The sequence below is a fragment of the Anser cygnoides genome, chromosome 1 (genome assembly GCF_040182565.1).
Source record: "Anser cygnoides isolate HZ-2024a breed goose chromosome 1, Taihu_goose_T2T_genome, whole genome shotgun sequence".
Taxonomy (NCBI): domain Eukaryota; kingdom Metazoa; phylum Chordata; class Aves; order Anseriformes; family Anatidae; genus Anser; species Anser cygnoides.
In genome coordinates this window covers 117,262,680-117,282,323 of record NC_089873.1, presented here as the reverse complement: position 1 = coordinate 117,282,323, position 19,644 = coordinate 117,262,680, and the positions used below count along the sequence as shown (strand labels likewise).

Below are 19,644 nucleotides of genomic sequence, written 5' to 3'. Positions count from 1 at the left end.
CAATCTAATTACAGTGTCATCCTACTTTCCTGGGCAATTCTTGTGTACTGTGGAATATTCAGCTTTGTGTGTCAAAAATTCTGTGAACCAGTCCAGACTTACCAGATACTTGGCAAATTCAGACAGGTCATCCAAAGAGTGAAGGACAAGGGACTGTGAACAAAGTAACCTTTTTTTCCAATTCCAGATCCATTTTCGTCCTAATATCTTCATGTGTGTTTGTTAGCTGATATGCTAGTTAAAATGCTGATACAGTAGTCTGATAGAACATCCAGTTCATGAAACCACTCAAAACCAGGTTTTTATTGTTCTCACCCTTAAGGTCTGTTAATCCAAATACTCTTAGTCTGTGATGCTCTTCAGAGAGAGCAAGGAGGATTTCTCCGCTTCTGTCCTCAACTGACCCAGAAGAGCACCGGTAGCTCCATTGCTAAAAATTGATTTGTATCGTGTCTTTGATCATCGCTGTTCTTTAGAAAGTGATAAAGGGACCCTCGGGTCCTTACAAGAGCACCAATGTTCTTCCGTGCAGCCATTTGGATTCTGTTCGGTGTTCTCATCTGTTTTGACTTTTCAAGTATTTATGTCTGGAAGATCCCAAAGTGGTCCCAGAGAATAAATCATACTTAAGTTTCTCGTGAATTGCACGTGTAACAGGCATGTGACTACTTGTTTTGTTTGGTCTGCTGGTGGGAATATAGCTGGGAAGTTCAAAATTAAGCAGTTGCCTCTGTGGGCCACTTACTGCTTAAGTCATACGTTGTGGTATGCAGGGAGTCACTGCAAGAGGAACAAGGCTACGGGGATTTACTACTTATTTTTCACATTTTCAAAGCTTTAAACTATTTCTTCTTGTGATTTAGTGAACGCTTCAGAAGGCAGCGGAGCTGCAGAAGCAGAGTCTAGCCAGTGGACGTGTAAAGTCTGTTCTTCTGCTTTCCAAGAGCCTCAGCTGCTGACAGGTAAGGAGTGTTAGAAATTGATGCCAGAGTACTGAGGAGCGTTAGGAGAGTTCTGTTCTCCCAGAGCACAAGGCTGCAAAGCCATGTCCTCATCCACGATGCACTAAGATAAAGGTTTTATATATTCGTGTAAAAATAGGTCTTATATGTTTGTGTAAAAATTGTTTGCGAAAGGTAAAACAATGATGTTATTGATGTGGCAGCAGGCAATCTCTAGGCATACAATTGTGATATTGAATCTAGAAGAAATAAAATTATTGTCTAGAAGATGATGTGAGCATTAGGAATATCAAGGACAGGAAACTGCCTGAATGGTCTATAACATCAGCGACGTCAGCTTAGACTTAATGATACTGTCTGTCTGGTATTTATATCACAGATGTAGTAAAGGTAATGAAATATGTGGGTTCCTTTTCTCTGCATTTCATTTCCAGCTGTTTTATTCAGTCTTCTAAAGAATTTAAAATATTTAAGAGCTCTGACCATTTGAGAAATTATTTTTGAAAAGAGAACTTAGGCTGCTAAGTAACTTGGGTTTTTGGAAAAAGGTACACACTGTCAGGGACACAGCCTATTTCCAGTTATATCTAACAAATCTCTTAAAAATTGCAGTCCATGTTAGTAATTGTTTGGTTGTTTAATAGACCGTATGCTTTTAGTTAGGATGGTATTGTGACTGCTTCTGAAATAACTTGAAGTGAGTCTCTGTTAAATGAGGTCGACCTGATTGACAGGCTTCAGCTAGATCTATCACTTGGGGGATTTCATGGCGGTTTCTTTCCTCTTTACTCTCTTGTTCTTTCCATCTATCCAGAGCACTTGCTGAGTCACCTGGAACAAGCTAAAGGTGCTCCCCAAGCCAGCCAAAATGAGGCTGTTGCAGAGAAAGCAACAGAGACTCCCCCCACGGATCCGCCAGTGGTTTGTGATGCAGCTAGTGCCAGTACAGACTCAAGGAGGAAAGCCAGACGGGGAAGAAAGCCCAAAACAGCAAAAGCAGAAACACCCCTTGTCGTTGTTGAAGAGAAGGAGCCTGCAGGTAAGACAAAACTTAAGACAATGCTGAGTACATGTTCCCCTCATATGTCTTTAGTTTTCAGAAAGGCCTAAAAAGTAAAGCACAGTCAGGGTGGACGTTTTTAGGCAGATCATTAAAGCAGATGATTTACAAACCGATGTTAATTATCTGCAAGGTCCATGTCTACAGTAAAGGTTGCAACATCTGTGCTTAGATTACCTGCATTCTCCTTCAACAATTTTAGGAATAGAGAGAACTGCATAGCATCCTGCAAGAAGGAACAGGAGAGAAAGCATCTTCCCCCTCAAGAAGAGATAGCTTCCTCTCTCTGCCTTTCAGTGTATTCCTGGAGGGGGCTTTTTTCAGGGTCTTACGTTCCTTTAAGGGAAGTTCTGGTAGGAATTTGCGAGGCATAGTCAACTGTAGTAGTAGGCTGGAAAGGTAAGAAATTGCACCGTCAGAAGAGATGTTGGCTACAGCCTACCTGTGATTCAGTAGCCCCTTTCTGTCTTGAAAGTACTACCTACTCATTTGCAATCAGTTACTTGTCAAGGATCCTAGTTCAGTGCCACATGTCATTACAAAAGCAAATTCCTGCAATTAAGGTTTCCTTTCAAGCTCTCCACTTTAACACTGCATTTTTATGATGTGTTTGCAGCGGAACGTGTAGCTGACACTGCGACTGAAGTCCCGCCGGATGAGGTAGCCCTGCCTTCAGCTGCAGAAGAGAGGATTATGGAATTGGTTTTAGGAAAGATGCCTAGCACCACAAACAGCATCAGTTCAGTCACAAAGTAAGTGTTCTGGGATGCAGAATTTCCTCTCGGGCTTAATCGAGTCTAAGTAGCGTGTAACAGCTCTGCTCAAACACTGAGCCCACAGATGCTGTTTTTCATTAGTATAAAACTGCATGGTGCTGCCACTAGAAGAGCCACAAAGCTGGATCGAGCACTGTAGGATGATGCACAGTTGGTGAAATAATTGTGCTAGAAGGTTAGAATATAAACCATGGGAATTTAATTTTCTGTCATCTTAATGGTTTCATTCAGTGTGATACCAAAGCCTCTTCCAGTTGCACAGTGAAATATTACTCTTGTTGAATGTTGGTGATAAAGCAGGCAAAGAGGTTTTGGCATTAAAAAAAAAAAGCTAACCATTATTATTCAGTCTGGTTTGTATCTTAACTCATAAATGACTTCATACTGATTCATGTGCACGATACTTCAGACTTAGAGCATTAGGAAGGGAAAATTTATGTATACCAGAACCTTAGGGAGACTGCTAAATATCATTGACTGATTTAAATTCTTTTATGTCTTTCCGGCTTGATAAACCTGTATTTTTGAATGATTTTTTTTTTCTTTTTTTTTTAGTATGATAAAGTCTTTGGTGTTTGAAAATTAGCTAGTAATGCTATATACTGAAGTTCTTACCAGATAGAGAACCATCAAAAATGCATTCCAACTGGTGGTTGTGCTGGGAGATAGAACAGTATTGCTTCTTGGTGCCCAACTGCCTTCCCGTCATACACGCTTTTTGCATGAAAACTGCCCAGATCTCTAAGCCGAAGTACTGCTAATGTTTTTAGAGAATAAGCAGAACAGATCCTTTATGCTGCTCTGAGAGGCCTGAAAAGACGATCTCTGGGGCTGGTGGCTGCTGCTTTTTTTCTTTTTCATCCTGGGTGAAGTTAATTTGGAGCGAGCTGCTTTCTGACATCTGCTGCTACCAGTGGGTGGCCAAGAGGTCACCTTCTCAAGGATGAAGCTCCAGCACTCCCTCTCCTGCCAGAAGCTGAGCATAACACTCTCCTAGCTTTTGCCAGCTCGTGGGACTTTCTTGCAACCTGTGGGATACCTTTCAGTCCCTGCCTTTCTTTCTCTGATCCAGTAGGTTTGCTCATCACCAAAACACCATGTCCCTCAAAAGAAGTTTAATTCTCTCCAGTAGACATGGTATACGGCGGAAGCTGATAAAACAACTCGGGGAGCACAAACGAGTCTATCAGTGCAGTATCTGCAGTAAGATCTTCCAGAACAGCAGCAACCTCAGCAGGCACATCCGTTCTCATGGTGGGTTTGCCTTTTGCCTCGCTTGCGTATTGCTTCTGTCTCTCGTTGGTTCCACCTTTGAGTAAAGCATTTAAACTATTCTTAGATATTGGTATGCATAATCTTAATAGAGTTGCTTTTTTTTTTTAAACTTCCTCTAGAGACCTCTTTAATTTATGCATGAGAAGATAAAAGTTGGGAGTTGAAATTTGAGTATTTACAATCTGAATTTAGGTACATATTATAAGCAGAGACAAGGATGTGATGGCTTTTCCAAAACTGTTCTTCCCTTTACATACACACAGTCCCCCATCTTCACAGGCTCATGGTCCACATTGATGTGTAAATACCAGCGGAGTGCTTTTTGACCTGTGATCTGCAGTTCCAGGGGTGCATGACCTGCTTTTAAGGATTCTGTGAAAAATAACAATTTCAAAAAGGTTGGGGGGAACCAAACAAAATTGTTGTCAGTAGGTAAACTGCACTAGAATGGAAAAGGTCAAAATCCATTATTTGGATCTCCTGAATTACTAAAACTTCTCATCCCTAGCCTGTTTATTTGCAGTTGCTTGTGCATTGGTTTCCTCTGTCTTGCCTAGAGTTGATGATTATCAGTCTCTGACTTTTTTTTTTTTATCTTGATTGATCCCCTCAGGTGACAAACTATTTAAATGTGAGGAATGCGCAAAGCTGTTCAGCCGTAAGGAGAGCTTGAAGCAGCATGTTTCGTACAAGCACAGCAGGAACGAAGTGAGTGGAAATGACTAGCGGGCTTTTTCTGAGGTTAGGTGAAAATGTACCATGGGCATCCAGGTGCTAGTGGGCGAGTTTGGGTCAATTACATTTGAGCGGATATCTGTGAATTTCTTATAAGTGAGACAAGACTGATAGGGAGAGGTAACATTTTCTGTTACAACAATGGATTAGTTTGGAAAGTGTGGACACGCTTTGGAGCATGGAAGTCCTTTTCCATGTCTGAATTTTCTGTACAAAATTGTTTTCAGGCATCTGTTACAGCAAGAGAAGCTGGAGTTAGCTGGACCTGCATTACCTAGAAGTGAGATCTGAATTCAGTTTATTGTATTAAAAAGGACTATTCTAGTCTTGTTTGCCTGTCCTGGTTTATTTATCTCCACCTATAGCATCATTTAGTGGGTGAACTCTCAGGTTGAAGGCTGTGTCAGTAAGGGCTGTGAACAGATGTGTAAATGTGTGGTGCTTATAGTAGCAGCGGCATGCCTGCTGATGAGGGCCTTTCAGTGCTGCTGCCCTATAAATATTTAACACACCTGTGGTGGGGCCTTATCAGTGAATATTTCTGTTCTTGCTGGGCAAGGTCCTAAGCTCTCTGATTCCTGGCATCTACTTTGGAGCTAGAGGATGAGTCAGATTACATCTCGCTTTTCAAAAATTCTGTCTCCATATCGGACTGGGAGGTTATCAGCAAGACTGTTACAAGCACACAGGTGCATTGTCTGTTCTTTTTTTTTTTTTTTTTGTATAGAGATCATATGTAGAAACATGGCATGATAATATAGCATTAGAATTTTTCGTCAGTGTGTATTTAAGCGTCCTGTTGAAGGAAGAAAAATTAGAAAAGACAGAAAAAGTAATTGAGATTCAGAATTTCTCTGTCAGACGTGACTTGGCTTTTTCCCCTCTTAAACACTTACTGTTTGCAATCCTCAGGTTGACAACGAGTACAGATACAAGTGCACAACATGTGAAAAGGCCTTTCGGATAGAGAGCGCGTTGGAATTCCATAACTGCAGGACAGGTGAGAATGGCTAACGGTTCAGCTTCCTCTCATCTTTACTCAGTTTTGTGGGTAGGTCTACAAATCTCTCTCAGTATAGTAACTGCAAAGGGGAAGTAGGCATTTGGATTGTTTCATCACCACAAGCAACCTGCCCCCTCTTTCCCCCTTTCGTCACAAAACCTCTTGTGATAATAGAAGTTAAAACAGTAATCTGTAGAGCAACACATACACTTATGTATTGCATTTTTTAGTATTTCCTGCTCAACTATATAAAAGCCTAACTAATATTTCACTCGTATGTTCACAGCTACCCTGTCACCATCTGTTTAACTTTCTTTCCTGAAACTAAGTTTGGCCTCTTTTCTGTGCGATAGAGGAACTGGAAAAGGAGCCAGTACTATCAATAGTTTGTAGTTTTCTGGGATTATAGTTTTTGTGGTTTTGCAGCTCTGGGCAGCCTGCTCTAGTGGTTGGCAACCCTGCCCAGAGCAGGGGGGTTGAAACTAGATGATCTTTAAGGTCCTTTTCAACCCAGGCCATTCTATGATTCTCTGATTGTACAGTTCTCTTCCGCTTTTTCATACTTTCTTTATACTTGAAGTAGTCTCTACAGATGCTTCTTTCTTGGTATCACTAGAACTTGTCCTTTTCTTCCACAGCGATCCCTTGTGGTTACTCATATTAGTTGTGCTGAGTGATCTTATGCTTAGAAAATGACATCCCAATTACTTTTACAGATAACTCTCAGTTTAGAATCACTTGGGCAATTGCCCCTTCCACACCATCCAAAGTAGGTTTTCTCATTTCCTTTCAGAGGGTACAGCTGGTATAAAAACTCAGCCATATGTAGAATGGAAAATAATGCCGAGTGACCTCAGTCTTGTGTTCATTCAAAGACAGCAGCATACTTTCTGTCTCTTGAGTTGACGGTTAGCAAAATGAGCAGCAGTTTCTGCTCTACTATTTAACAAACCAAGCCGTTACTTCATTGTGATTGCTTTAGCATTGGCAAATTCCACCTACAGCACCACGGTGTCATGTTCCAACAAAAGTCTCAGCTGCTGAATATCAAGTGAATTTCCCATAGCCCTATTACCATGTAATGGTTTGCTTTTTGAGATTTTATACTTTATTCTGGAGTATGCTGTACTGGCAGGTATTACACAGTCAACTCCAAACATAATTTTAATGTATGCTAGACCACAATGGAGATAGCCCAGGCGAGGAAGTTATGATGCTAGAGCCAGTGTTCAAATTAACATAATACATTTCTATTGCTTTTGAAAAAAATGTTCCAGTACATTCCAGTGATACTTAATTTCATAGGTGGCAAGATTAAACGTGATATGTTGTTTGATGTTTATTATGCTTTTAATGGGAAGACAAATTTTGAAGTAAAAGAAAAATACATGCTTCTGCATTTCCCTCCTCAATCCTCCTACATATAATGATGTATTTTATGTTAAAATTCAGGTCTAACAAAAGAACTACCTGTCTCACAAACACACAAAACCTGCTTTCCTCTGTAAAGACCTGCATGGTTTCTCTTACAGATGACAAGACATTCCAGTGTGAGATGTGTTTCAGATTCTTTTCTACAAACAGTAATCTTTCCAAACACAAGAAAAAGCATGGGGATAAGAAGTTTGCATGTGAAATCTGCAATAAGATGTTCTACAGGAAGGATGTCATGCTAGACCATCAAAGACGACACCTGGAAGGTAAGTATACTGCATATGAACAGAACTGTTATGGTAGGTGTCATTTTTAGTCAGCTTCCTGACCTAAAGTAGCAGGCTTCAGCAACATGTGGCACTTATAAAAAATAATAGTAATGAATCCTTGAGGAAAGTTACCTAATTCTGTGAAACCTTTCTAGGAGCTGCACCATTTTTTTTTCTTCACATGATTGGAATCAGTGCTGCTAACGGTTACGTGAAAGTTGCTTGGGTTGCTACGCATTAGCTTAGACTAGCTGATTTTAACAGTCTCTAATTTTTAAAGTTATTTGAGCTCTTTCTTTTTTTTTTTTTAAATGTGTGGTAACTTGAAAATTTGAGGGCAGAGGATTAACTTGCAATGTAGGGCTGAAAGTGACTGCAATATAAATTTATTTTTAAAGGCTACTACCTGGCCAGTATAATATAAGCAAAATGCTGTGTGATGTTAATCTGTCAAAATCTGGGGAAATGTTTGAAAATAATATAATATTTGTCTGTTTGAAATTTCAAGTGTCTAAAGATCTTATAAGTACTCAGAGAGAGTGGAAAAACTTGGGTGATGATAGATTGCTGAAGTATATATTAAAATGCCACTAGTGGTAGAGATGATAAGACCACAGGTGATAAAAAAAAAAAAAAAAAAGGCAGATTATCTGATTTGTTGCCTTGGGTGTAGCTGATCGTCACTGGCCTCGCATGATTCATCCCTCTGTGTCATGAACTAGAGGACAGCTAGAGGACAAGGGTTAGAGGGGAAATGGCAAGAAGTTTCGTGTTCAACTTTCACAGAACAGCAGCAGCCCTCTTGGAAGTAGCAGAGAAAGGTCTGAAAGCTTCCAGATGGTTCCCTCTCTCCATAGAGATTTTTGGGGAGAATTTCTAGGACAGGTAACTGATCAAAATGCCAAGGCCTACTACATCTGCCTGTTTTACTGTTGACAATAAATGTCTGTTTTCAGACACAGTATAGTTGGTGTAATATCCAACACTTGGGATATATCACTTTGGCAGACTGCTTCTATATTCTTAAGACACCGTTTTAACTAAGCAATTCTCCTTTTGCTAGCAATTAACTTCTGCGTTGAGGCTCTTCCCAGTGTTTCACTCTTCTTTACAGTATTCACCTGAGAGGGCATGCAGATTGGAGTGGAAAACCATGGTTTATTTTTTTTGTTTTGTTTTTTTGATGGGGACTGTTCTGTTAAGGGGTGAGGCGTGTGAAAAGAGAAGACTTTGAACACAGCACGGAAAACATGGTTCGCTACAAGAAGGAGCCTTCGGGATGCCCCGTGTGTGGGAAGGTAGGCTTCTTTGCCAGCATGTGCCCCGTGAAGCTCTGTGTTGTAGCTCCAAGAACACTCCAAGGGTATGCTGTGCCTCAACCCAGAGCTTCTGAATGAGTTATCGTGGCATAACAAGTTACCACCCATGTATTAAACCACAGTAACTGTCTACCTGAATAGACACTTAGCCTGCCAAAATGTTTTAGGTAAATGACGTTCCCTAAGGTATCTGCCAAATCAGATTACCTCGCAGCTCAGACAGGCATGCGGTCAGTTAGCAGCGAGTCCTGGGGCCCAGCCAAGGTGTTTGTTGCTCTTTCAGCTGCGTCAGCTCCATTATATGTCCAAGCACACTGCGTCTAGAGACACTGAGAGCTGTTATGGCAAAAATAAGAACAAAACAGAAGTTCGGACTAGAATTTTTTCAGGACATGTAACAAAACACAGAGTGTAATGTGGCCACTGTGTCTGCCAGTGAAATCCCTTGGCTTAACACTATTTAGCATGAAGTTTTTCTGCCAGAATGTAAACAGCTAGAATTGACTGTGTGCATTGGAAATCATTTTCTGTTAGAATTCAAAGTGAACTCATTGTGTGACCATGCCACTGTTGTGTTTGGGAGCTAATTCTCATGATCTGAAGTTGCTGTTGTCACTAGTATGAATATTGTGGGTTTAACTAGTGGTTCGATAAATGTTTAATGATTTATGGTGCAAGATGTGCTCAAGCAATACTTAATTTGGTCTGTAGGCCTTTTTTTTTATTTTTTTCAATACGTTAAATATCAAGGAAGATAGATTTTGTGTATGTATCTTTTTACAGATAGAGGCAATGTTCTTGGTTCAGAACACACGGTCTAAATATTTCTAATTTTACCCTATGTAATTCTGCTCCATCTTTTTTGGAAGTCAACCTCTGACAAGCAGGCAATTTCAGTCAGTTCTGTGAAGCTGTTTATGTGTATTTTGCTGTGTCAGCAGTTTCTGAGGCAGTCTGCCGAGTTCCTACATGTTTCTGGCCAGAATGAATAATATGGGATAGTAAATATGTTCTGAGCAGTCCGTTGGATAACTTATAAAGAATTGTAGTCCTGCTGGGCATGATACAAAAACCCATCCTTCTTCTTCTGTCTTAGGTATTTTCATGCAGAAGCAATATGAACAAACACCTTTTAACACATGGAGACAAGAAGTACACCTGTGAAATCTGTGGGCGGAAATTTTTCAGGGTGGATGTGCTGAGAGATCATATTCATGTCCATTTTAAGGTATTGTGTTAATATTTTAGTAGGAAAGGCCTGTTATTTAGCAAGCATTAATAAGCGTATCAATAAATATGTTCAGACTGTTACAGCCGCGTGTTCATACTGGCAACACAGCAGTGGTTGTGTACCCTGTGCAGTGATGTTTCTACGGCAGCCTAGCAAGTGTCGCGTTCTGATTTACCCATGGCTCTGTGTTCCACAGGTGGACTGCTACAGAGTACGTGGACTATCATATTTAAAGTTATTTCAGGTACCACTGCAGAACGCTGTTCTGAACATTATGTAAATACACTTCTTTGACCTTGGGTTAATCATAGAGGTTGCACAGCTTAAGGCAGGGAGAATAACGACCTGTTTAACAGGAGGACTGCTAACAGATGCATTGTTCCAGCAAACAAACCAGAAAAGTAATTGAATCACAGTGAATGTGATTCTCTTGTATATGCCGGCATAACTGGCTGTGTGCTCAGTTCCTAAGCTGGTTTAGTCAAAATGACCCAAATCATTTTTAAAAAGAAAAATATAAAATAAAAACACCACTATTACTAGTGCCTAAACAGACACTGATTATTTTGACGTAACTGGGTTAGCACAAAATTGAAAGGAATTGTATCACGCAGTGATGCTTATAAAGACGCTTATATGGTTGTAATACTGAACCAGTTGGGTATCTTTTTACGTTCAAATTCCTTTTATATACAAAAACTGAGTATTATCTGTTTAGATAAACAGTTGTTCCTTGTTTAGTCATGCACAGAGGGACTTCGTTTACCTGAATTGAATGAAGTGGGAGGATGTTATAAATAATAACATTACAGCAGTTGTTAATGTGAAGCAGTCAGGGTGGCAAAAAAAAAAAAAAAAAAAACCAGCTGTCAAGCTGTTACCTGTTGACATAGGTCTTTATTAAAACAGAATATTCTTTCCTACCCTACACAGGATATAGCACTAATGGACGATCACCAGAGAGAAGAATTCATTGGTAAAATTGGAATCTCATCAGAGGAAAACGATGACAACTCTGATGAAAGTGCAGATTCTGAGCCTCACAAGTATAGCTGCAAAAGGTGCCAGGTAGCTTTAAATACTTTCAAATTAATTTGATGGGGGGAAGGAGTGGAGATATTTATAAATTATTCAGTTTTAAGTAACACTGAGGATTAGCAAAGAGTAGGCCAGTTCACAGGTCTGCTCTTCTCTGCAGTGCTTGTTACCTCTGTTCTAGGAAGTGATCTTATTCTGTAAGACATCAGGTGGTGTTCTGTAAGGCAAATGTTAAATACTTAAAAAGATAAATACATAAATATACACCTCCCTCTGTGTAAAGCAGCAAGCAAGCAAAACTGGAGGAAGAAACAATAAAGGAATATTCAAATCTTACGCTATCTTTTAATTATGTGCAAATTAAAGTTGTTGTGGCAATTCTGAATGATACCAACTGCAATTTGATTCATTTTGACGAGATCAGATGTCCTCTAGTGGATACCCAATCTGGAGGATTAACACCGTTGTTAATGTTCAGCATGACTGCTTATTCTTGGCCTATTCTGTTACTAACAGGATGGTTCTACTGGCACAGACTTTACTCACTTGTCATTGAACAGAGGAAGACTCTTTCAGTCTCTTATTGCATGGCTTTTGCCATTTAGTAAAGAAATAATGAGGAAGAATGGGATCTTCAAGGCCCATTTGGATTCTGTACCCTAACTGGGGGACCACACAGTGCTGTGGTGGGGGGGATGCAAAATGAATCAGTGACAACAGCAAAACTGGCCAAACTGACAGTGGGACAGGAGAACCTTGGTAGTTAAGCCACCAACTTGGCCTTTGGAAATCAGACGTTATGTCACAGTCTACTCTTAATGTGGTGAAAGTACTTAAGCTATCTTCATTTTAAAGACTCAGAGATATTAATATGTCATTTTTCTGTTCTTATCTGCAAACTGTTTTTAAATGCAAGCTGATTTTAAGCTTATGTCAGTAAGCATAAGATGTGGTATCACAGCAGTTAATCGTGTACTTGCTTTCAATGTGGTAATTATAATGTCTGGCACTTAATGGGTACATAAACTGCATCAAAATGTATGCTTTTAAGTGTGGGAAATTGTGCCATTCAAATTAGAAAGCTCTTTCTGGAAGCTGTTTTTATTTTGTTTGGTTTTAGCACTTTTGTAAGTGTCTGTGAGGTAAACAACTGTGTAAGGCAGTGGGAAGTGAGTGTTACCTGTGATGAAATGGGGAGGCTCTTTTTGGCTGAAAATTCACACATTTCTAAGGGAGAACCACATATAAATAAGTTAGTGACATATGTCTTCTGAGGATATCTGTCTTTATTTTTTCCTTTTCCCAAAGGACATCTTCACCAAGCTATTTAGTACTGTCAGTTATACCCTGAATAATTCCAAAATCAGAGCAAAAGATCATGTTATGGCACTTTGCCCTGATATATAGGAGCATATATGTATATGCAAGGTTACTTAGCCCAGGTCAAGCACCTGGCTGTCATCGCTGTAGTGCTTCCAGGACCTGAGCTGGAATCGCTGCTCTGCAAATGCCTAGAAATACCAACTCTTCTTGCTCTGCAGAAGAGAGCTTACTCTATCCCTAAAGTCCAAAAGACATTTCTCTCCATCTGTGACTTCCTTGGTTCAACAGCTAGTGGAGGTTAGATGTGGCTCTCTTCAAGTCTGTTCCTCAGTGCACAGATAATTGGAGGTCCTCTACTTGCGCAGTGTAAGAAGCACGACTTCTGTCCAAAACTGAGCAAACTGTTCTCCTGCACTTCTGCCCTCTGTCCGCAAGAAGCCGGAGATAACATCTCAAGCTAGTTTTCCAAGTGAGTTAACCGATGTCCTGTAGCAGTGTGTTTGTAATGGCCAAACAGGTTCAGGCCTGAATCTAGCTTTCCCAGAATTTTCACCTCGTGATACGCAGGGTATTTCTGACTAGTAGCTCTGGCTTGAGATCCCAGTAAAACTTAGTATGAAATCATTGCTGTTCTAAGGACATTTTTCCCCTTTCATTCACTATTGGTTCATTCCACAGTTAACTTTCGGCCGAGGGAAGGAGTACCTGAAGCATATAATGGATGTGCACAAGGAGAAAGGCTATGGCTGTAGCATTTGTAATCGACGTTTTGCTTTGAAGGCAACTTACCATGCACACATGGTCATTCATCGGGAGAACCTGCCTGATCCTAATGTACAGAAGTAAGATGACTTGTTGGACTGATATGAGGAGCTATCTTGAAGTCACAGTGGCTCTGCCATCTGATGATTTTAGAGAATTGGGTTGTACTAAAAGACCAGAAACTAATGGGTGTTAAAATGTTGATTAAAAGTTCGAAATGCTTATATATCACTGCCAATTCACTTAAAATGATTAGTCAACAGTGACCCAGTTTGGCCTTTATAAACAATAAATCTATGGTTTTAATAAGAATTTTTAAAAAATATATCATTTGAGGGCATAGCAATGCCTTCAGCAAACCTGGTGTTTCTAAGGCTCATTTTTAAAATGCATTTATGTTTCAAGGAACTTTTCTAGTAATTAGTATTACCAAACACACTGACAAAAATGCCTGAAAACCACCTCTGTCTCAGGAAAAGCATGACAGTTTTGGTCTCTCTGGTTTCAGATACATCCATCCATGTGAAATCTGTGGAAGGATTTTTAACAGTATAGGGAATCTGGAAAGACATAAGCTTATACATACAGGTAAAAATGTTGTGTTTCTTTATCATTCTCAGTATTACAAAGAAATTTCTGTTGCCAATGCCTGCCTTATTTTTTTTCAGGGAGAAATAAGTTACGGGTTTTTACTGTAAGTTACAATAAGATAAATGATATATTTATGCTTTTAAGGTAGACCAGTTTTCTAAAACAGATAGTGTTAATGAAGATGTTTGGTCAAGGCACACAACCCAGATCTTAGTTAATATAATGCAGGATTCATCTGCTAAAATCCTAATTCTGTATTCCGTTCTTCCTCAAATTCTTCTCCATGTCACCTTCTCACCATTACACAGGCTGAAAACTGCTATTGCAAAATCATTTTTAACAGCTCATTATTATTTCATGCTATGCAGTGTTTTCCTACCTCAGGCTTTCTTTTTTTAGATCTCGCACAAAAAGCCAGCTTTTTTCTCTCTCTAATGTCTCCTAATCCAGTCTGGTCTACAATATGCATGAAAGATATGGCTGTCAACACAGGTGGACTGTTGCCCTCTAATTCACCAGTTTAGTCAGGTGTTAGGGGATGCACATTTTTCATTAACATTTTTTTTTGTTTATGTTGTCTTTTAAATTTATTTTTAAGGTGTAAAAAGTCATGCTTGTGAGCAATGTGGCAAATCATTTGCTAGGAAAGACATGTTAAAAGAACACATGCGGGTCCATGATAATATCCGAGAATACTTGTGTGCAGAATGTGGCAAAGGTATGTCTAATGCCTTGTTTTCCATTAACTGTGATACTGAGTAGCAGGTGAACATCTGAATTAAAATGACTTCCATTATTCTAATGACTTAGAATATTGGGAAGGTACTCAGAATGTAAATTCTTTAGAGTGTTAGAAACTGTATTAATTAGGAGCCTTATGCATATATTAAACACCCGTAATTTTACAATCTAGTTCCACGACCTGTAAGACACATGTGAAGTCAATGAAATTTGCCTCTGTTCTGTTAGATTGAGGAGTGCTTGCCTGAGTGAATTCCACTGCATTTGCAGTACCAAAGTGAATAAAAGTTGTTTTGGTTTGTTTGTTTGTTGTTTGATTTCTTTCATTCTAGACTGTTTTCAGACTTAAGAAGTAGAGTAATTTCTCTTTCTAAGAGCTTTAGGAGTCAAAGTTGCTTTGAATTTTTGAATTACTTGAGCTATAACTTGAACCATATCTGAACTGACATATTAGTGGAAGGCAGTAAGTCTGACATCCCTAAGGATGTTTTATCTTTGCTTCTCCCTGCTGTTTTGCTTCTTCCACATGGTTCTTCAGATGTTTTCCAGAGATCTTGCCTGGAACTAAAATAATAATGATAATGTGCACTGCTACCTAAACAATTAAAAACATTGAATAGCGGATACACAGCAGATACCAACTTAGAGCTATTGGCTAACATGTGGTTGGTCATCCTGAGCTCCCTTCTGAAGGTGGGAGAATGGAGAAAATCATCATACTGTGCTTTTAGCTGTATCTTTGTACCTCACAGGAATGAAGACAAAACATGCGCTTCGTCACCACATGAAGCTTCACAAAGGGATTAAAGAATACGAGTGCAAGGAATGTCACCGAAAATTTGCACAGAAAGTCAACATGCTGAAGCATTACAAAAGACACACAGGTGAGGTCCCTAAGGATGTACAAAAGCTGCACTGAATCAGCTAAATGCTTCCTGAGAGAGCTCTTTTATAGAACAGTGAGAGAATATGAGGAACATTATTAAAACAAATATGCATATTGTGCTTTTTCAAAAGTGAGGTTTTGGTCAGTCAAGACCACCTATTATACAGTTAAGGTGTGTTTGGTTGCTTTCATGTTTCCGCTTTTTAAGGGTGGTTGGTTTAGTCTAGGATAGACCTAGAGTGTTGCTTTTGTTTTAAATTAGTCTCCAGTTTCCTATTCCATGGAACAAAACGTTATTTTCTGATTTATTTTCAGACTGATACAGTGGCATGGTGTAATGAAAATAGCTGGTGAAACTGGGCTTTTTATTTGTTTGGCTGTGGGGTGGAGTGTTTTGGTAATACAAGATTCAGAATTGTCCCAGGTGCCTTTATTACTCTTACACTAAGTGTATTACTCTTAGTAATACTCTTATTGCTCTTACACTAAATGTACTCTTACAGGAATCAAAGATTTTATGTGTGAGCTCTGTGGGAAGACTTTTAGTGAGAGAAATACGATGGAGACTCATAAGCTAATTCATACAGGTAAATCCTCTAAAATACAGTAATAAAAGACTACAGCTTAACTTTTCTCCTAGTTCTCATATGATACTCATCTTCGGGGGCTGTTGCTAATAGCTTTTCCTTCCATCTGCCACCAGTAGGAAAACAGTGGACATGTTCTGTCTGCGATAAGAAGTATGTCACTGATTACATGCTCCAGAAGCACATACAGCTCACTCATGATAAGGTAGAAGCCCAGAGCTGTCAGCTGTGTGGGACAAAGGTTTCTACCAGAGCATCCATGAGTCGACATATGAGGCGTAAACATCCAGAGGTGAGTTAGTTTGGCAGGTAGATCATAGAGTGGTTTGTTTTTTGACTTTTCTTTTTTTTTTTTTTTTTTAGGAAACTTTATGACCTTCAGTGACTTGAAAGGAATTCCTCCCCCATCAACCCCCCCCCCCCCTCTTTTTTTTTTTCCTGTTCTCTTTTGATGCCAGTTTTAAGGTTAAGGATAAATACCAGCTCAGGTAGCATCTGTTAAGCATGCACTTAGCCGAATCAGCTGTTTTGTTATGTTTCAGTAGTAAACATACCTGATCACCACTCCCTAAAAATGAAGTTCTTCTGATTACTTAAATCCCTTTTTTTTTCCCCCTCAGCTTAAATGCATATTTCTTTTCATGTTTTGTCTTCATCTACTAGTGACCATAATCAATTCTTTTTTCCCATTGTGTTCTCCGTATTTAGAAGTGATCTGAAAGAAGTGGTGAATAGAGATGACAGCAGTATCTGCTGATGATGTAAAATGATTCTTAGTATTAAAGATGAATGCTGACTGCAGAGAATTTGGATTAGAGGGATGTTTTGTCTGACCGTAATGGGGCTCTTTCTTTGTTCTAAATTTCTGAATAGATATTGTATTTTTTCTCAGCATTTATTGTTTAGGTTGACTAAGGCTTCTCCTTTCCCTTTGAGGTTTTATTTTACCAGCAGTTTATCATCAGCATTGCTTTGCATTGAACTATTCCTTCCCTGTCATCATGATGAAATGTAGGCAGTCAACAAAAACTTCTGTTTATTGATTTTTGATTTAAAAATGCAGCTAAGTATCTGCAATCTATAGGGCAATTTGTTTCTGTTCTTCAATAAGCTGAGAAGTATAGATTTTGCTGAAAATAAGGGAATAGGACACAGTTAATACATTTATAAATAGTAATTAAAATAATATTTTTTTTGTCTAATTATGTTTGACAAAACATTACTATAGAATTCCTCAATTCTCAGTGGGTTGTGTTCTGTCTGGAATATGAAAATAAACACTTTCTTCTAGTGTTGTCTTTAAACTTTGTTGGTTTTCAGTGAGAAGGAAAAGATTTACAAGGGAAGACTGACCGATGTCATTTACCTGGACTTCTGTAAGGCCTTTGCCACGGTCCCACATGACATCCCCATCTCCAAATTGGAGAGAGACAGACTTGATGGGTGGACCATTCAGTGGATAAAGAATTGGCTTGAAGGTTGCACCCAGGGAGTGGTGGTCAATGGCTCTGTGTCCAGGTGGAGGCTGGTGACAAGTGGTGTCTGTCAGGGGTCTGTCCTGGGACTGGTGCTGTTTAATACCTTTATTAATGACACGGACAGTGGGATCTAGTGCACCCTCAGCAAGTTTGCAGGTGACACCAAGCTGAGTGGTGCAGTCGATACAACAGAAGCAAGGGATGCCATCTAAAGGGTCCTGAACAAGGTTGAGAAATGGGCCCATGTGAACTGCATGAGATTCAACACGTCCAAGTGCAAGGTGCTGCACCTGGGTCAGGGTAATCCCAGACAGGAGCACAGACTGGGAGAAGAACTCATTGGGAGCAGCCCTGCAGAGAAGGACTCGGGGGTTCTGGTGGACAAAAAGCTTGACATGAGCCAGCAGTGCGCGCTTGCAACCCAGAAGGCCAACTGCGTCCTGGGCTGCATCAACAGAGGGGTGGGCAGTGGGTGGAGGGAGGGGACTGTGCCCCTCTGCTCTGCCCTTGGGAGGCCCCACTTGGAGTGCTGCATGGAGTCCCAGCACAAGCAGGATGTAGATTTGTTAGAGCGGGGCCAGAGGAGGGCCACAAAGATGATCAAGGGGCTGGAGCATCTCTCCTATGAAGAAAGGCTGAGAGAGCTGGGGATGTTCAGCCTGGAGAAGAGAAGGCTCTGGGGAGACCTCACTGCAGCCTCTCAGTACTTAAAGGGGGCTTATAAAAAAGTTGGAGAGCAATTCTTTGTTCAATCATATAATGACAGGACAGGACAAGGGGGAATCGTTTTAAACTAAAAGAGGGTAGGTTTACATTCGGTGTAAGGAAGAAATTCTTCACTGTGAGGGTGGTGAGGCCCTGGCACAGGCTGCCCAGAGAAGCTGTGGATGCCCCATCCCTGGAGGCGCTCAAGGCCAGGCTGGATGGGGCTTTGGGCAGCGTGGTCTGGTGGGAGGTGTCCCTGACCATGGCAGGAGGTTGGATTAGATGGTCCTTAAGGTCCCTTCCAACCCAAACCATTCTATGATTCTATGTCATATGATGAAAGTTACTTTAAAAAAAAAAAAAAAAGCCATGCATTATATTAAATGATACATGGAAAATGTTAGATTACATCATTTTTGCTTTGTGACAGGATTTATCAAGGCTATGCTGTATTGTTTGGCTGTGGTCTGTTCTGCTGCTGTTCACCAGGCTGATACCTCTTTGTTCACAGATCCTTTCAGTGAGGATTGATGATTTAGAGCAGCTGCCAGAGACTACTACCATTGATGCCTCCTCAATTGGGATTGTTCAGGTAAATTCACCATTGCTGAATTCTTATGGTGACAAGGTGTCAGGCCTGCTGGAGAGTGAATTGGGGACATCATTTTTTTTGTTATGTGTCATAGCCAATTGTGGGCTGGTAGGCAAGGAATACGGTTTTTAGAGAACCAGTCCTAGCTTAATGTGTGGCATGCTGTGTTCTAAGATGTAGCAGCATAAGTAGATGCAAGTTGTTGATTTGTTTTGTTATATAACATGCTCATAAAATTGAGGTAATTAGAACATGAATTCTCATTCTCTGAAAACAAGTTTTTGCTAAAGTTTGATCCTTTGCTTGAGAATCGACAGTAAAACAACTTCAGGTGATAGTGTCTTACTTGGAACTTCATCAAGTCATTTTGCTTAGTGTTTTGTTTGGAAATTCATCACTCCAGCCAGAATTAGCCTTGGAACAGAGCGAATTACCAGAAGGGAAACAGCATATGAAAGCTCCTAAACGTGGCCAGAAACGGAAGCAAAAGTCAGGTGAGGAGGAGGAAGCTCAAGTGCCTGAGGACCCTGCCTTCAGTGAATACACAGAAAAGGAAGCTGAATTTACAGGAAATGTTGGAGATGAAACTAACTCAGCTGTACAGAGCATTCAGCAGGTAAAGCTCCAGTAGAAGGGTGATGGGCAGCTGGCATTGCTTAGGGGGATAAACTGTTTCCCTAATAGCAAACACAGAAAGAGCAATCGGAACATTTAGGGCTAGTTTGATAAATTGCAGTAATACAAAGATAAATAGGAATTAAAAAGAAAAAAAAAATCAGGCCAGACCATTCCTCATATCTGTTTTTATTTCCTTCAGTGTTACCATCTCCTTGTTTGCCAGGTACCACTAACTGGCTGAAGCTATGTCTACAGGTGT

General features: G+C 40.0%; 1 protein-coding gene across 12 annotated transcripts in view; it reads left to right on the top strand.

Moving 5' to 3' along the window:
• PRDM15 (PR/SET domain 15) overlaps positions 1 to 19,644 on the top strand; it is a 39,474-nt gene that overhangs the window by 15,595 nt on the left and 4,235 nt on the right. For 7 of the 12 annotated variants that reach the window (XM_066979142.1, XM_066979158.1, XM_066979128.1 and 4 more), the window contains 18 exons: positions 864 to 962; positions 1,777 to 2,001; positions 2,639 to 2,774; positions 3,871 to 4,052; positions 4,687 to 4,781; positions 5,721 to 5,808; positions 7,344 to 7,511; positions 8,718 to 8,812; positions 9,930 to 10,061; positions 10,998 to 11,132; positions 13,104 to 13,267; positions 13,696 to 13,775; positions 14,377 to 14,496; positions 15,272 to 15,403; positions 15,909 to 15,992; positions 16,109 to 16,284; positions 18,687 to 18,767; positions 19,171 to 19,383. In XM_066979142.1, coding sequence (XP_066835243.1) covers positions 864 to 962; positions 1,777 to 2,001; positions 2,639 to 2,774; positions 3,871 to 4,052; positions 4,687 to 4,781; positions 5,721 to 5,808; positions 7,344 to 7,511; positions 8,718 to 8,812; positions 9,930 to 10,061; positions 10,998 to 11,132; positions 13,104 to 13,267; positions 13,696 to 13,775; positions 14,377 to 14,496; positions 15,272 to 15,403; positions 15,909 to 15,992; positions 16,109 to 16,284; positions 18,687 to 18,767; positions 19,171 to 19,383 — 2,405 coding nt within the window. The other 5 variants (XM_066979167.1, XM_066979146.1, XM_066979151.1 and 2 more) reach the window with 4 other exon arrangements.